General features: G+C 49.3%; 1 protein-coding gene across 3 annotated transcripts in view; it reads right to left on the bottom strand.

Moving 5' to 3' along the window:
* Positions 1-19,309, bottom strand: part of CHCHD6 (coiled-coil-helix-coiled-coil-helix domain containing 6) — a 367,209-nt gene that overhangs the window by 311,375 nt on the left and 36,525 nt on the right. For all 3 annotated transcript variants that reach the window (XM_075321519.1, XM_075321520.1, XM_075321518.1), the window contains exon 4: positions 13,071-13,215. In XM_075321519.1, the coding sequence (XP_075177634.1) occupies positions 13,071-13,215 (145 nt within the window). The remainder of the gene's footprint in view (positions 1-13,070; positions 13,216-19,309) is intronic.

The following is a 19,309-nucleotide window of genomic DNA, read 5'->3' as shown; positions in this document are numbered from 1 at the left end:
AAGCTACAGCACACATCGGGTTAATTAACCCGATGTGTCCTGCAGCTACATGTTTACAGAGCAGGAGCCGGCACTGACAGTGAGAGCGGCACTGACAGTGAGAGCGGCTGAGGCTGGTATCAAAGGTAAATATCGGGTAACCAAGGACAGGGCTTCTTGGTTACCCGATGTTTACATTGGTTACCAGCCTCTGCAGAAGCCGGCTCCTGCTGCCTGCACATTTAGTTGTTGCTGTCTCGCTGTCACACACAGCGATCTGTGCTTCACAGCGGGACAGCAACAACTAAAAAATGGCCCAGGACATTCAGCAGCAACCAACGACCTCACAGCAGGGGCCAGGTTGTTGCTGGATGTCACACACAGCAACATCGCTAGCAACGTCACAAAAGTTGTTCGTTGGCAGCGATGTTGCTAGCGATGTTGCTTAGTGTGACGGGGCCTTTAGAGGTGAAGGTAGAAGCATTGAGTGTTATGCATTTCATTTTTTGCTCTGATCCCGAACGTCTTATTTAGGAGATCTGTTTATTGGCGATTCCTTTAGGCACGAACATCCCTAAAGTTCATCTTTCGGTGGCTGGAAGTTGATAATTGACATCTGGAAGGTTGGGGAGTCGTTTCTTACCAGCTCGGAATCTGCTTACGGTGAAGAAAGCGACATTATCATTTTATGCGGTTTACAACTACGTTGGATGCTTCGGCTTTGAAAAATCGGGATCTGAGCCGACAGGACAAAATTTCTGACTTCAAAAGAAAAATAAAAGCTTTATTTTCAGAAAAAGAAGCACGATGGAAAACATTAAGCGCGACGGGAGAGGGGAGCGTGGGGGGGGAAGGAGGGAAGTGCCGCAATAAGTTTGCAGAGCTTCGCCAGCCATTAAAGTCACTGCAAGAACATCAGCTGCTGAAATCTGCACAAACCCTCCAAACGCAAATTAACCTTCAGAGCGAGGAGATAACAGCCGGAGAAAAGCGGGAACCGGGACTGCGAGGTGGCTGCAAATGCCTTTCACAAAGCAACTGAGCTGGGATAGGAAAGGAGGAGGAAGGGGGAGAAACATTCCACCATTACTCCACGAGTCTGATACTTGTAGGCCATCACGTTGACTTCATTGAACCTTTGGACATCACGGGAAGAGCGGGGGGTCCAGGGAGGCTGTAAAAATCCCTACAGGCCCTGGTGACCTCATTTGGATGTGCACCATGTGATAACGTGGCTCCATGGAACGTGTCCCGGCAAGGTCTGTTGACCCTCTGGTGGCGCTATTGAGCACTTGCTTCCAGAATCTACCTCAATCACTATTTATGGACCTCACATGACCAGTCTATCACTTTATAGGGGGCAATGTGATCCAAATTGGCTGCACACATCTTCCCCTGACTCTGTGGTGGCACGGTCTGTTCATTCAGTGAACACTTACGGCCATGTTCTCTTATAAGATCATTACTGATCACTGGAAATCCCGTCAACAGAAGTCCAAAAGACCTTATGATTGGCCACATAACACAGGAATGGAAAACGTTGGAGGCAGTCTACAGAAAAACAACTTAATTGTTAGGGTTCAGCATTCTGAGCCAAGATATATCGTTTTTGGAGTTGTCAAAAAATGGGCAAAAATAAATAAAAGTCCCCTGCTGATCCAATACCATCACTTCAATGGTCTGCAGTTTACTGGGGTACATTGCTTCAGCTGAGGACGGCCAGTCATCATCTGCAGTGGTCACACAGAGAAATGGACTACACTAGGGCAGTGGCACACACTAGGGGAGAAGGCCTGCACTAGGGGGGAAAGGCCTACATTGGGAAGGAAAGGCCTGCACTAAGGGGGGGAAAGGCCTACCATAAGGGGGGGGGGGGGGAAGGCCTACATTGGGAAGGAAAGCCCTACATTGAGAAGGAAAGGCCTACACTAAGGGGGGGGAAGGCCTACACTGGGGGGGAGGAGGCCTACACTAAGGGGGGAAAGGCCTACACTAGGGGGGGAGGCCTACACTAGGGGGGTGGGGAGAAAGGCCTACACTAGGGGGTGGGGAAGGCCTACACTAGGGGGGAAAGGAAGGTGTACACGGGGGGGGGGGAGGTGTACACTGGGGGGAGAAGAAGGCCTACACTTGGTGGGGGGGGGAGAAGGCCTACGCTAGGGGGGAAAGAAGGCCTACGCTGGGGGGGGGAAGAAGGCCTACACTAGGGGGGGAGGAAGGTCTACAGTAGGGGGGGGGGGGAGAAGGCCTATGCTGGGGGGGGGGGGGAAGAGGTCCTACAGCAGGGTGGGGGGGGGGCCTACACTGGGTGAGAATGGCCTACACTGGGGGGGGGGGGGGAAGAAGGCCTACACTAGGGGGGTGAGGTCTACAATACACTAGGGGCGGTGGCCTACACTAGGGGCGACGGAATATACACTGGGGGCGACGGAATATACACTGGGGGCGACGGAATATACACTGGGGGCGGCGGCATATACACTGGGGGCGGCGGCATATACACTGGGGGCGGCAGAATACACTGGGGGCGGCCAACACTAGGGCGCTGATCAACACTAGGGCGGTGGCCTACGCTGTAGCGGACCGGTCATTATGTCCTGGCCACCAGACTGTAAATCGAGATGGGAGTACACATTGAATTTTAAGTCGTGTTGGGTTGTAAGTTGGCACAGAATTAGCTCCTCATGCAAATCCTGAGCTCCTCCCTGGAAACTTTGGACATTTATTTGGTTCTGTCCATATAAATCTATGCAGAGAAAGCTGCTGGTGGCCAGATCCGGGGTCTGGGAAGATTCATTAAACCCTTGTTTCAGTCTATTACGTTCTGCCCGATTCGGCCTCGTAAATGTATCAGCTTTGGACGTTTTTCAGGCCGCAGGATGCTCCTGATTCCAGCTCCCGGCCCAGAAGCAGTAAATCCACCTCTTCAAACATCTCCCTTTTAGCGGCAGAATTTACAGCACAAGAATTAGATTTACATCATTTTATTTTTGTATTTTCATAACTTTCTTCTGTTACCTTCATTCTCCTGTTTGTACATTTATCGCCAGCAGCTGATTCACGCCCCAAATAAAAAGTACAGGGTGAGGGGGTGCTAATATATAAGCTGATAATTAGCGATGGTAATAATGAATATGAACACTCAGCAAGTATTTAGTGATGAAAGAGAGAATTAATGCAACATTCAGATCTATTGAATAACCCATAAATAATGTACAGTATGTACACAGTGACTGTGCCATACTGTGACCCCAGCAGAATAGTGAGTGCAGCTCTGGAGTATAATACAGGATGGAGCTCGGGATCAGTACAGGATAAGTAATGTAATGTATGTACACAGTGACTGCACCAGCAGAATAGTGAGTGCAGCTCTGGAGTATAATATAGGAGTAACTCAGGATCAGTACAGGATAAGTAACGTAATGTACAGTCATATGAAAAAGTTTGGGCACTGCTGGTGCAGTTACTGTGTACATACATTACATTACTTATCCTGTACTGATCCGGAGTAACATCCTGTATTATACCCCAGAGCTGCACTCACTATTCTGCTGGTGCAGTCACTGTGTACATACATTACATTACTTATCCTGTACTGATCCTGAGCGGCATCCTGTATTATACTCCAGAGCTGCACTCAGTATTCTGCTGGTGCAGTCATTGTGTACATACAGTCATATGAAAAGGTTTGGGCACTCCTATTAATGTTAACCTTTTTAGGGTTTAGGGTTTTTGCAGCAGCTATTTCAGTTTCATATATCTAATAACTGATGGACTCAGTAAATATTTCTGGATTGAAATGAGATTTATTGTACTAACAGAAAATGTGCAATCCGCATTTAAACAAAATTTGACCGGTGCAAAAGTATGGGCACCCTTATCAATTTCTTGATTTGAACACTCCTAACTACTTTTTACTGACTTACTAAAGCACTAAATTGGTTTTGTAACCTCATTGAGCTTTGAACTTCATAGGCGGGTGTATCCAATCATGAGAAAAGGTATTTAAGGTGGCCACTTGCAAGTTGTTCTCCTATTTGAATCTCCTATGAAGAGTGGCATCATGGGCTCCTCAAAACAACTCTCAAATGATCTGAAAACAAAGACTATTCAACATAGTTGTTCAGGGGAAGGACACAAAAAGTTGTCTCAGAGATTTAAACTGTCAGTTTCCACTGTGAGGAACATAGTAAGGAAATGGAAGAACACAGGTACAGTTCTTGTTAAGCCCAGAAGTGGCAGGCCAAGAAAAATATCAGAAAGGCAGAGAAGAAGAATGGTGAGAACAGTCAAGGACAATCCACAGACCACCTCCAAAGACCTGCAGCATCATCTTGCTGCAGATGGTGTCAATGTGCATCGGTCAACAATACAGCGCACGCTGCACAAGGAGAAGCTGTATGGGAGAGTGATGCGAAAGAAGCCGTTTCTGCAAGCTCGCCACAAACAGAGTCGCCTGAGGTATGCAAAAGCACATTTGGACAAGCCAGTTACATTTTGGAAGAAGGTCCTGTGGACTGATGAAACAAAGATTGAGTTGTTTGGTCATACATAAAGGCGTTATGCATGGATGCAAAAAAACACGTCATTCCAAGAAAAGCACTTGCTACCCACAGTAAAATTTGGTGGAGGTTCCATCATGCTTTGGGGCTGTGTGGCCAATGCAGACACCGGGAATCTTGTTAAAGTTGAGGGTCGCATGGATTCAACTCAGTGTCAGCAGATTCTTGACAATAATGTGCAAGAATCAGTGACGAAGTTGAAGTTACGCAGGGGATGGATATTTCAGCAAGATAATGATCCAAAACACTGCTCCAAATCCACTCAGGCATTCATGCAGAGGAACAATTACAATGTTCTGGAATGGCCATCCCAGTCCCCAGACTTGAATATCATTGAACATCTGTGGGATGATTTGAAGCGGGCGGTCCATGCTCGGCGACCATCAAACTTAACTGAACTGGAATTGTTTTGTAAACAGGAATGTTCAATATACATTCATCCAGAATCCAGGAACTCATTAAAAGCTACAGGAAGCGACTAGAGGCTGTGATTTTTGCAAAAGGAGGATCTACAAAATATTAATGTCACTTTTATGTTGAGGTGCCCATACTTTTGCACCGGTCAAATTTTGTTTAAATGCGGATTGCACATTTTCTGTTAGTTCAATAAACCTCATTTCAATCCAGAAATATTACTGAGTCCATCAGTTATTAGATATATGAAACTGAAATAGCTGCTGAAAAAACCCAAATTGTTATAAAGAAAAAAGGTTACCATTAATGGGGGTGCCCAAACTTTCTCATATGACTGTACGTACACAATGACTGCCCCAGCAGAATAGTGAGTGCAGCCCTGGAGTATAATACAGGATGTTACTCCGGATCAGTACAGGATAAGTAATGTAATGTATGTACACAGTGACTGCACCAGCAGAATAGTGAGTGCAGCTCTGGAGTATAATACAGGATGTAACTCAGGATGAGTACAGGATAAGTAATGTATGTACACAGTGACTGCACCAGCAGAATAGTGAGTGCAGCTCTGGGGTATAATACAGGATGTTACTCCGGATCAGTACAGGATAAGTAATGTAATGTATGTACACAGTGACTCCACCAGCAGAATAGTGAGTGCAGCTCTGGGGTATAATACAGGATGTTACTCCGGATCAGTACAGGATAAGTAATGTAATGTATGTACACAGTGACTCCACCAGCAGGATAGTGAGTGCAGCTCTGGAGTATAAAACAGGATGCAACTCAGGATCAGTACAGGATAAGTAATGTAATGTATGTACACAGTGACTGCCCCAGCAGAATAGTGAGTGCAGCTCTGGAGTATAATACAGGATGTTACTCCGGATCAGTACAGGATAAGTAATGTAATGTATGTACACAGTGACTGCACCAGCAGAATAGTGAGTGCAGCTCTGGAGTATAATACAGGATGTTACTCCGGATCAGTACAGGATAAGTAATGTAATGTATGTACACAGTGACTCCACCAGCAGAATAGTGAGTGCAGCTCTGGAGTATAATACAGGATGTAACTCAGGATCAGTACAGGATAAGTAATGTAATGTATTCAAATTGAAGAAAAACAGAGATTGGCAGCACTCTGCGGTGACCAAAGACTTCTTATGCTGACAGGTGAGACGGACATGAGGGAGTGGAGGGAGAGGAGCATGAGGATTAGTACAGGATAAACCACATACTATAAGTCAAGACAGAGAAAGTAACAGGTCAGATAGAAGCTTTTCTATAGTAGATGGCAGTATGCAGACCACTTTTTTGTAACAATGGTTTCCCATCATGCATTTGAAGCGCTCGCACTTCGCTGCCCCCTCGAGAATGCCCACATCCACACTTGACGAACCCTCATGCTTTCTCTAATCTCCCCAACAATTGTATCGTTTGTTAATCCCTGAAGTTGGACTTATTCATTGGAAAAAAAAAAAAAAAGTATAAATACATAATTTTTTTTTTTTTTTTTTTTTAAAGTTGGCGTTGTCATTGAATTTTATTTTATATATTTTCCAGTGTAAATCTAAGAAAGCGTTTATCCGTTTCGGGATTAAACTCCTAGAGATAACCACCCAGCGCTGGTCCACAATCCTATTAGCTCCTCCACAAATCCCACACGAGGCCTCATCTCCCAGAATTAATTTCATTGTTCTATTAGGTAGATACATTTCCGGATAAGATCTATCTTCAAAAGGGAAAGCACTGTCAGCTCAACCAGCTGGAAATACATTACTGAGCCCGATTTCAAAGGGCCTAATCCTGCGTGTGTACATCTCAGAACCTCCCTGATTAGACTCGCTCGCAGCTTCTTTTTAATCATGATGCACTTCAATAGTGCGGTTACCGTCCGCAGCGCCGGTACCGACAGGAAAGCAATTACCGCAATTAAAAAGACTGGATTTCAAGCGACTCAACGTTTGCGAGAATTACTTCCAAAAATTTACAGTCACATCAGAATGAAGACTGCGGCACTGCCAATGCTTGATGATGAAAGGACTTTTTTTTTTGTTTTCCAGAAAGTATGATTGGGCGACGAACAGCGAATATCACAAAATCCCAGGAAATATAAGTCCTTGACTCGTCCTCTGCCCGTCAGTTAAAAAGTTTATTCTGCCTTAATTAAGTTATATCTGTGCATGGGGAAAACTAGTATGGCGGCCGTTATAGCCCCCCAGGGATTGTCCCACTGCCCAGACTCCGAATGCCCCATCTAATATCACCATCAGATGTGGAGGCATCAATTCCAGCGGTATGTGAGCTGCTCAGGTGGGCAATATACTGGGGTACTAAGAAAGACAAGCCCCTCTACGATGCCCAGATGACAGAGGGGGCAAACGAAGGGCCACCGAGGCGCGGCGGGCCAAAAGGGCAGGCCACCGAGGCGGGGAGGGCAGACCGAGGCGCGGGCGGGCAGGGAGAGCAGACTGAGGCGCGGGCGGGCAGGGAGGGCAGACCAAGGCGCGGGCGGGCAGGGAGGGCAGACCGAGGCGCGGGCGGGCAGGGAGGGCAGACCGAGGCGCGGGCGGGCAGGGAGGGCAGACCGAGGAGCGGGCAGACCGAGGCGCGGGCGGGCGGGCGGGAGGGCACATCCAGGCACTTACACCGAGGAGCGGGCGGGCCAAAAGGGCAGACCACCGAGGCGCGGCGGGCCAAAAAGGGCAGACCACCGAGGCGCGGCGATCCAAAAAGGGCAGACCACCGAGGCGCGGCGGGCCAAAAAGGGCAGACCACCGAGGCGCGGGCGGGCCAAAAAGGGCAGACCACCAAGGCGCGGGCGGGCCAAAAAGGGCAGACCACCGAGGTGCGGCAGGACAAAAGGGCAGACCACTGAGGCGCGGCGGGCCAAAAGGGCAGACCACTGAGGCGCGGGCGGGCCAAACCAAGGCATAGGCAGGCATGCAGACCGAGAGGCAAGCAGACAGGCAGGCCAAGGCGTGGATATAAACAGTTATAAGAAAGACAGAGACAGATATCAGATAGATATGTACATAAATAAACGCTTACATAGATAGAAATATCATTCTATTTCTACCTCCTCGGATGATGACGTGATCATCCACCGCTCATCCATGTAAATATTAATCATGTCAAAGGAATTGTAGCAAGAAAAAAAAAAAAATATAATACAGTTGCAGGGCTCAGCCTCCCCCAGCTGCTGCTACAATGTGGGTCACCGAGACAAGACAGGTGAGAAATATGTATTAACACAGCCGGCGCCGCCATCCGGGCATCTGACGCTGTATAATTCCAGCTAGACAAGCGAGGGTAAGTGATAATTACATGAAGGCTAATAACATTTAAGAAAGGAATAAGATTATCTCTACCAGCGGCAATTAATTTTTCAGATCAAGGTTGGAGGGGGGAGGGGAGGCGGTGACAGGCAGGAAGCGGTGGACGTCCTTGGTGGAAGCGGCGCTCCGGGTGTCCCCTTCCTGGCAGGTTACTGGTGACATGACAAAGCGAGGGCGCGGATCTGGGAATGTCGGCATGATTCTTTTTTGGAAAAAGCTTTTCTACAGAACGTCATAAAATACAAATACAATATAGAAAAGGACGTCGGTCTAACAATCACTGCACCTATGAGGGTAAACGTGCGGGATCAGAGTTATCTCCAACCCCGGCATTCATAGAAAGGTGTTGGCTGGGAGTTGTAGTTTCACAGCTGCTGCCCCATGCTATAGATGCGCGCATACATAGGAGAACATCTGTCAGGCGGCACGGCGGCTCAGTGGTTAGCACTGCAGTCTTGTGGCGGCTCAGTGGTTAGCACTGCAGTCTTGTGGTGGCTCAGTGGTTAGCACTACAGTCTTGTGGTGGCTCAGTGGTTAGCACTGCAGTCTTGTGGTGGCTCAGTGGTTAGCACTGCAGTCTTGCAGCGCTGGGGTCCTGGGTTCGAATCCCACCAAGGACACCATCTGCAAGGAGTTTGTATGTTCTCCCCGTGTTTGCGTGGGTTTCCTCCCGGTTCTCCAATTTCCTCCCACACTCCAAAGACATACAGATAGGGAATTTAGATTGTGAGCCCCAATGGGGACAGCGTTCCTGATGTATGTAAAGCGCTGCGGAATATGTTAGCGCTATATAAAAATAAAGATTTATTTAACATATCCCCCGGAGCAAAGCCGAGGCTGGAATCCCCCCCACCTCCACCCATGCAGATATTTATTACTGTAACACAGAGCTGAGGCCATCGGGGATTGATCATACCGTAATTCAGCTTGTCACCGCCCTGGCGTGTTTGTCTTTATAATAAATCCAAGGAGCAGAGTAATGATGGAGAGACCCAATCAACAAGGGGACGCAGCACAGAGGCTGCATGGTAATATCTCGCACGGCCCGGAGGCTGCTGCAATTACAAATCTGAATAAAATGAAGCATTTACCGGAGCGGCGCTCGTCCCGGCCGGCGCTAAATCCTTTTACAATATTTATGCCTTCTGGAGCGGAGACTGACATTGGCCCCAAATCAGAAAACAAAGGAAGACAGATATTTGTCAGCGTAAATTGTGAAAGAAGAACTTACAGATGAGATAGTTCATCCGTAATTGTGCGTTACAGCCAATTGAATGGAGGGTGGAGTAGGTGGTGCTATCACGAATAAGAAAAAGTTCAATAAATGCAGTGGCGGTAGTGTCAAGAGCGAAGAAGAAATGAAAGTCAATTCTCCCAAGTCACAAAAAATAAAAATACATAAAAAAAAATAAAAAAAAAATGTAATTTTTATTATAGCCAGCAGGTGTCCTCGTAAACACACAGAGCTCAGTGGGGACACCTTGTGGTTGACAGGAGGTACTGACACTAAATCACACTTGCGCAATGTGCACCATATAAAATAAAAGATATCCTTCACATCAGGTTAAAGTCAGCCCGAAGAACGGCCGGTCATCTATAGTGCAGATGTCAGCAGAGATAAGCGGCTGCCAGCGGTGTTCATCAGCCGCTTTCTCCCCCAACCCCACAGGAGACACATGAACACGGGACCGAGCCGAAAGTCCATGTGTATGGGGGAGTTGGGAGAGATAGCAATCGGACAATGAGCAATCGAAAAATGTAGCAGACTAATGCAATGTGGTGTGCGTGCAGGACCAGACTACACTGGCTTTATCTGTAGTCTGTTATCATGGAGACACATAGGTCTGCATAGGAGCTGTATACACAAAACGTTAGGAGACATTCAAGTGTGTTTGCATAAATACCGCATCTTTCAGTTTATGAGACATACTGGATTATAAGACGCACCCCAAATTTAGAGGGAAAAAAAAAAAGGGTGGAAAAAAAACGGGGTCTGTCCTATAATCCGGTGGTCTCTTACCGGGTGGGGTCACAGGATGCAGGAGCGGTGGTGGAGCAGGGCGATGCTGCAAGTAGTGGTGCGGCGAGTGTGCCAGTGGCTATCCCAGTGTCCCGATGCGGTGGGTGTCCCAGATGCTGTTGGTGGTGCAGGTATCAAAGAAATGGCACCCGGTGACGGCGCTTGCGCAGATTGAGCTATTGGCTCAATGAAAAGCTGAGATCTCATCCCTGCACGCGCCACCTCCGGGCACCATTTTCCTTAAGTCCGATGCTGGGAGATCAATGGTCCGGAAAGGGCGCATGTGCAGATGAGATCTTGAGCCGAGAGCTCCATCTGTGCACGCGTCAACTCCAGGTGCCATTATTTGAAACCCTCACCGTCCGCAGCCCCAGTAGCACAGCCGCTGCAGCCCCAGTAGCACAGCTGCTGCAGCCCCAGTAGCACAGCTGCTGCAGCCACAGCAGCACAGCTGCTGCAGGCCCAGCTACCACAGCCCCAGCCACAGAGTGCCCGCCGCCCCAGAAACACTGCGCACGCCGCCCCAGAAACACAGACGCCCGCAGCCCCAGAAACAAAGACGCCCACAGCCCCAGAAACACAGACGCCTGCAGCCCCAGAAACACAGACACCCGCAGCCCCAGCAGTATTGCCCCTGCCTCCTGTAACCCTGCTCCACACCCCCCCCCCCCCACCCCGGGTAAGCTACATTGGGATTATAAGATGCACACCTCCTTTTTCTCTCAAATTTTTGGAAGGAAAATTGCGTCTTATAATCCAAAAAATACGATACCTAATTTTTTTTCTGTTTTAGATGCACTGCAGCAATAACAAATGGTTGCAAATGATATCTCATCTTCCAAAGTGATAGTTTATTGCTGAGACCACAATCAATCCTGAGGATGAAGAGGTTTATTCCTATTTTTCCTCTGGTTAACAGTGGCCCAGCCACCGCCTGTGCAGCCAAAAACAGCACCTTCCATTGTGGAGGAGAGTCATTGGATCAAATACTTAATTAACCTCTGGACATAGGAGGACAGTGGGAAGTGTGGTCAATGAAATCAATTTTCTATACATAAACCAGTCTTCAGAGATATAGAAGATGGTCCAGATGACATCATGGACCCGCCCATCAACATCCCCGCTGATCTGCCCCGATGACATCATGGACCCACCCATCAACATCACCGCTGATCTGCCCCGATGACATCATGGACCCGAACATCAACATCACCGCTGATCTGCCCCGATGACATCATGGACCCGCCCATCAACATCACCGCTGATCTGCTCCGATGACATCATGGACCCACCCATCAACATCACCGCTGATCCGCCCAGATGACATCATAGACCCGCCCATCAGCATCACCACAGATCCACCCCGATGACGTCATAGACCCACCCATCAGCATCACCACAGATCCGCCCAGATGACATCAAAGACCCACCCATCAGCATCACTACAGATCCGGCCAGATGACATCATAGACCCACCCATCAGATCACCACAGATCCGCCCAGATAACATCATAGACCCACCCATCAGCATGACCACAGATCCACCCACATAACATCATAGACCCACCCATCAGCATGACCACAGATCCGCCCACATAACATCATAGACCCACCCATCAGCATGACCACAGATCCACCCACATAACATCATAGACCCGCCTATCAGCATCACCACAGATCCGCCAAGATGACATCAAAGACGCGCCTACGATGATGCCCACCAATCAGCTCATGGACTAAAGGCTGGTGAAAGCACCCGCCCCCATTGTTTGTGCGTCACTGGCAAATCGCTGCCCATGGTGCACAACATCGCTCGGACCCGTCACACATACTTACCTGCCTAGCGACGTCACTGTGGCCGGTGAACCGCCTCCTTTCTAAGGGGGCGGTTCGTGCGGCGTCACAGCGGCGTCACTAAGCAGCCGCCCAATAGAAGCAGAGGGGCGGAGATAAGCGGGACGAACATCCCGCCCACCTCCTCCCTTCCTCATTGCGGGTGGCCGCAGGTACGGTGATGTTCCTGCGGTGTCACACGTAGCGATGTGTGCTGCCTCGGGAACGACGAACAACCTGTGCCCTGCAACAGCAACGACATTTGGGATTAGAACGACGTGTCAACGATCAACGATTAGGTGAGTAATTTTGATCATTAACGGTCGTTCGTGCGTTTCCCACGCAACGACGTCGCTAACGAGGCCGGATGTGCGTCACGAATTCCGTGACCCCAACGACATCTCGTTAGTGATGTCATTGCGTGTAAACCCGCTTTACACATTGTTAAACCCACTGATCAATGGACAGATCCGGGCATGCCCACTGTAGAGCCGACCATACCCCTTTTCTAGGTTATATAAGGGCATGTTCTTGGAATTAATCAGTCTGTTTTTGGGCCAACCTCGATCGAGGAAAGATGAACATCTGACTGTGTATATGTCATTTTTCAAGCATGCACTTGATCCTCATTAATTAGGGTAGGCAGAAGGCAACGACTGAACCCTGGTTAACAGTTCACCCTAACAACATGGCAGGAAGTCAGAAAAAATAGGAGTAGGCACTGCCCTAAATAAAAACCAGGAACAGTAGGGGTCCCAGAGGTCGGCCCCACATAATTAGAAAGTGATATGTCATAACGTTAGAAGATGGGAGAATCCATTTCACTACACAATACGGCAGCTGATGCATAGAGGTCTAATATCAGAGATACCCTTTATATGATGCCACCAACTCACTGCACAGGGCACAGTTGTCACTCACCAGTTGTTCGGCCCTCCTGCGCTCCTGGTTCGTGTAGTTCTTCTCCCGGAGGACGGCAGAGCTGTACTGCTCCTGGGCTGCCTCGCGCTCTCGCTTAGCAATACGGGCCAGTTCCTCCTGGATGATGGCTTGTTCCTTCTCATATCTGCAAAAGACACAAAATTCAAGGAAGGCTCAAAACTGTAGGAATAGGAAAACCCAACTGGGGAACCGTAGTCCAAAATATACATGTGCAATGCTGGGGGACATCCGGCAGGACTACTGTAAGAGACCGGCAAGCAACGACCCAGACTAGACCTTTCATTTTAGAAGTCTACTCTGGGGTCTGAATTAATATTCAGAGTTTGGTTTAGTCTGAATTAGTTTTAAGGTCTCGTCTCAAGAGTAAAATGAAGAGTTTTCCAGCTGAGAAATTAGCTTCCATTAATGTTTGTCAAGGAGAAAAAGATTTTAGGGGTCACCAACTACTAGACAACCTTTATTAAATACTTAAGTGTCCCGTTCATAAAATACACAGAGCCATAACTTTTTTTTATTTTTCGTCTCATAATCCAAAAAATATGGTAAGTGGTGAAAAAAAGATTTTGAAATTTTAAAAATAAAAAAAATATTTGCTTGTGTCACCATTTTCCTGTTTCAATTTTCGGTACATGGAGTCATGTGGGGACTCGTTTATTGCGCCTCAGGCCAGTGTTTTTATGGACACCATTGGGAGTTTGCCGCAGTGTTTTGACCGCCTGTTAGACTTTCTTGTGTTGTTGCAATAAGAGAAAAACTTTTGGCATTTTGGTTTGTTTTGTTGTTACATCGTTTACCAACTGGACTAATGTGTTTTATACTTTGATAGATCGGACTTTTACGAAAGCAGTGATCCAAATGAATGTGTGTGTGTGGGGGGGGGGGTGTTCTTGTTTTCTTTCTTCATTTTTGATGGCGGAAAAAAAAAAAGAGGGTTTGAACTTTAGTTTTTTTTAATTTATATTGTATTTATTAATCCTTGTACTATACATAGCAGTGCATGAGCACCGCTATGTATAACGAAAACCACAGTGTCCAATGAACACCAGCTCAATGCTAGATTTCAAAGGCAACTAGTCATGACAAGCACAAGGCTCATCAGCAGACTCAGCATGTCATGGCAACTCATTGACATCACGCTATCGTGTCGCGCATGCGCCAATGGGAGCATGGAATGATGCGCCCTCCTCTCGGCACAGGTTAAATATCGCTGTCTGAGATTGACAGCAGCATTTAATAGGATTACGGCTGCGGGTGAAGCTCCACTCCATCCACCGCTATTAGATGCTGATGATGGCTAGTCGCTAAGGTGGAACAACCTGATAACTCGCTCTAAAGTCTGTAACTATAGCAACAGCTGTCAACAACCAGTGAAGAAGAAACTGAGACCTCATCTATGACAATTGCCTCACAGTAAGATAATTTTGGTTGCCTACAGCCACTACAAACGTAACTGGGGCCTCATTTATGAGAATTACCTCACAGTAAGATTGTTCTGGTTGCCTATAGCCACTACAGGCATAACTACGGCCTCATCGCAAGATCGTTCTGGTTGCCTATAGCCACTACAAAAGTAACTGGGGCTTCATTTATGAAAAAAGGGAATTTTGTTTACTTACCGTAAATTCCTTTTCTTCTAGCTCCTATTGGGAGACCCAGACAATTGGGTGTATAGGCTATGCCTCCGGAGGCCACACAAAGTATTACACTTTAAAAAGTGTAACCCCTCCCCTCTGCCTATACACCCTCCCGTGCATCACGGGCCCATCAGTTTTGGTGCCAAAGCAGGAAGGAGGAAACTTATAAATTGGTCTAAGGTAAATTCAATCCGAAGGATGTTCGGAGAACTGAAACCATGAACCAAAAGAACAATTCAACATGAACAACATGTGTACACAAAAGAACAACAGCCCGAAGGGAACAGGGGCGGGTGCTGGGTCTCCCAATAGGAGCTAGAAGAAAAGGAATTTACGGTAAGTAAACAAAATTCCCTTCTTCTTTGTCGCTCCATTGGGAGACCCAGACAATTGGGACGTCCAAAAGCAGTCCCTGGGTGGGTAAAAGAATACCTCGATAAAAAGAGCCGTAAAACGGCCCCCTCCTACAGGTGGGCAACCGCCGCCTGAAGGACTCGCCTACCTAGGCTGGCATCTGCCGAAGCATAGACATGCACCTGATAGTGTTTCGTGAAAGTGTGCAGACTCGACCAGGTAGCTGCCTGACACACCTGCTGAGCCGTAGCCTGGTGCCGCAAGGCCCAGGACGCTCCCACGGCTCTGGTAGAATGGGCTTTCAGCCCTGAAGGAACCGGAAGCCCAGAAGAACGGTAGGCTTCAAGAATCGGTTCCTTGATCCACCGAGCCAAGGTTGACTTGGAAGCCTGCGACCCCTTACGCTGGCCAGCGACAAGGACAAAGAGCGCATCAGAACGGCGCAGGGGCGCCGTACGAGAAATGTAGAGTCGGAGTGCTCTCACGAGATCTAACAAGTGCAAATCCTTTTCACATTGGTGAACTGGATTGGGACAAAAAGAAGGTAAGGGGATATCCTGATTGAGATGAAAAGGGGATACCACCTTAGGGAGAAAGTCCGGGACCGGACGCAGAACCACCTTATCCTGGTGAAACACTAGGAAGGGGGCTTTGCATGACAGCGCTGCTAGCTCAGACACTCTACGAAGTGATGTGACTGCCACTAGGAAGACCACCTTCTGCGAAAGGCGTGAAAGAGAAACATCCCTCATCGGCTCGAAAGGTGGTTTCTGAAGAGCCGTTAGCACCCTGTTAAGATCCCAGGGTTCTAGCGGACGCTTGTAAGGTGGGACTATGTGGCAAACCCCCTGCAGGAACGTGCGTACTCGCGGAAGCCTGGCTAGACGCTTTTGAAAAAACACGGAAAGCGCCGATACCTGTCCCTTGAGAGAGCCGAGAGACAAACCCTTGTCCATTCCGGATTGAAGGGAAAGACAGAAAAGTGGGCAAGGCAAACGGCCAGGGAGTAAAACCCTGATCAGAGCACCAGGATTAGAAGATCCTCCAAGTCCTGTGGTAGATCTTGGCGGACGTTGGTTTCCTGGCCTGTCTCATAGTGGCAATGACCTCTTGAGATAACCCTGAAGACGCTAGGATCTAGGACTCAATGGCCACACAGTCAGGTTGAGGGCCGCAGAATTCAGATGGAAAAAAGGCCCTTGAGACAGCAAGTCTGGTCGGTCTGGTAGTGCCCATGGTTGACCCACCGTGAGATGCCACAGATCCAGGTACCACGACCTCCTCGGCCAGTCTGGGGCGATGAGGATGGCGCGGTGGCAGTCGGACCTGATCTTGCGTAACACTCTGGGCAGCAGTGCCAGAGGGGGAAATACATAAGGCAGTCGAAACTGCGACCAATCCTGAACTAATGCGTCTGCCGCCAGAGCTCTGTGATCTTGAGACCGTGCCATGAATGCCGGGACCTTGTTGTTGTGCCGAGACGCCATGAGGTCGACGTCCGGCGTTCCCCAGCGGCAACAGATCTCTTGAAACACGTCCAGGTGAAGAGACCATTCCCCTGCGTCCATGCCCTGGCGACTGAGAAAGTCTGCTTCCCAGTTTTCTACGCCTGGGATGTGAACTGCGGAGATGGTGGAGGCTGTGGCTTCCACCCACAGCAGAATCCGCCGAACTTCTTGGAAGGCTTGACGACTGCGTGTGCCGCCTTGGTGGTTGATGTACGCCACCGCCGTGGCGTTGTCCGACTGAATTCGGATCTGCCTGCCTTCCAGCCACAGCTGGAACGCCTTTAAGGCTAGATACACTGCCCTTATCTCCAGAACATTGATCTGAAGGGAGGACTCTGTCTGAGTCCAGGTTCCCTGAGCCCTGTGGTGGAGGAAGACCGCTCCCCACCCTGACAGACTCGCGTCCGTCGTGACCACGGCCCAGGATGGGGGCAGGAAGGATTTTCCTTTCGACAGAGAAGTGGGAAGAAGCCACCACTGAAGAGAGGCTTTGGCTGCCCGGGAAAGAGAGACGTTCCTGTCGAGGGACGTCAACCTCCTGTCCCATTTGCGGAGAATGTCCCATTGGAGTGGACGCAGATGAAACTGCGCAAATGGAACTGCCTCCATTGCTGCCACCATCTTCCCTAGGAAGTGCATGAGCCGCCTCAAGGGGTGTGACTGGGCTCGAAGGAGAGATTGCACTCCTGTCTGTAGTGAACGCTGTTTGTCCAGCGGGAGCTTCACTATCGCTGAGAGAGTATGAAACTCCATCCCGAGGTAAGTTAGCGATTGGGTCGGTGTCAATTTTGACTTTGGGAAATTGATGATCCACCCGAACCTCTGGAGAGTCTCCAGAGCAGTGTTCAGGCTGTGTTGGCATGCCACCCGGGAGGGTGCCTTGACTAGAAGATCGTCTAAGTAAGGGATCACCGAGTGTCCCTGAGAGTGTAGGACTGCCACCACTGCTGCCATGACCTTGGTGAAGACCCGTGGGGCTGTCGCCAGGCCGAAAGGCAGTGCCACGAACTGAAGGTGTTCGTCTCCGATGGCGAAACGCAGGAAGCGTTGATGCTCTGGTGCAATCGGCACGTGGAGATAAGCATCCCTGATGTCGATTGATGCTAGGAAGTCTCCTTGGGACATCGAGGCGATGACGGAGCGGAGAGATTCCATCCGGAACCGTCTGGTTTTCACGTGTTTGTTGAGCAGTTTGAGGTCCAGAACGGGACGGAATGATCCGTCCTTTTTTGGCACCACAAACAAGTTGGAGTAAAAACCGCGACCACATTCTTGAAGGGGAACAGGGATCACCACTCCTTCTGCCTTCAGAGTGTTCACCGCCTGAAAGAGAGCATCGGCTCGCTCTGGGGGCGGAGATGTTCTGAAGAAACGAGTCGGAGGACGAGAGCTGAGCTCTATCCTGTAACCGTGAGACAGAATGTCTCTCACCCATCGGTCTTGGACATGTGGCAACCAGGCGTCGCAAAAGCGGGAGAGCCTGCCACCGACCGAGGATGCGGTTTGGGGAGGCCGAAAGTCATGATGAGGCCGCCTTGGGGGCGGTTCCTCCGGCGGTCTTTTTAGGACGTGACTTAGACCTCCATGAACCAGAGTTCCTCTGGCCCTTCTGTGGCCTGTTGGACGTGGAGAATTGAGACCTGGCTGAGGGCCGAAAGGACCGAAACCTCGGTTGTATCTTCCGTTGCTGAGGTCTGTTTGGTTTGGACTGGGGTAAGGACGAGTCCTTTCCCTTGGATTGTTTAATAATTTCATCCAGTTGTTCGCCAAACAGACGGTCGCCAGAAAATGGCAAACCGGTTAACAACTTCTTGGAAGCAGAGTCTGCCTTCCATTCGCGTAGCCACATGGCCCTGCGAACTGCCACTGAATTGGCGGATGCTACCGCTGTACGGCTCGCAGAGTCCAGGACGGCGTTCATGGCATAGGACGAAAAAGCCGACGCCTGAGAGGTTAAAGACACGACCTGCGGAGTAGAGGCACGTGTGACTGCATTAATCTCAGACAGACAAGCTGAGATAGCTTGGAGTGCCCATACGGCTGCGAATGCCGGAGCAAAAGACGCGCCTATGGCTTCATATATGGATTTCATCAGGAGCTCTATTTGCCTGTCAGTGGCATCCTTGAGCGATGAACCATTGCCACTGCTACTATGGATCTAGCCGCCAGTCTAGAGACTGGAGGATCCACCTTGGGACACTGAGCCCAACCCTTAACTACGTCAGTGGGGAAGGGGTAACGTGTGTCATTAAGGCGCTTAGTAAAGCGCTTGTCCGGAAATGCTCGGTGTTTCTGGACTGTATCTCTGAAGTTGGAGTGATCGAAGAACGCACTCCGTGTACGTTTGGGAAACCTAAAGTGGAATTTCTCCTGCTGAGAAGCTGACTCCTCAATCGGTGGAGTTGGAGGAGAAAGTTCTAGCACCTGGTTGATGGACGCTATAAGGTCATTTACTATGGCGTCCCCTTCAGGTGTATCAAGGTTGAGAGCAGCGTCAGGATCAGAGCCCTGATCTGCCACCTCCGCTTCATCCTCCAGAAAGTCCTCATGCTGAGACCCTGAGCAGTGTGATGAAGTCGAGGGAAGCTCCCAGCGAGCCCGCTTAGCCGGTCTGGGACTGCGGTCCGTGTCGGAGTCCTCACCGTGGGACCTAGGAGTCACCCCAGGAGCACTTTGCTGCGCCGACCGAGGGGGGCCTGGGGGCAATGATTCAACAGTGCCC

This window comes from Anomaloglossus baeobatrachus, chromosome 8, assembly GCF_048569485.1.
Source record: "Anomaloglossus baeobatrachus isolate aAnoBae1 chromosome 8, aAnoBae1.hap1, whole genome shotgun sequence".
Lineage (NCBI taxonomy): Eukaryota > Metazoa > Chordata > Amphibia > Anura > Aromobatidae > Anomaloglossus > Anomaloglossus baeobatrachus.
This window is presented reverse-complemented; position numbering and strand designations above follow the sequence as displayed.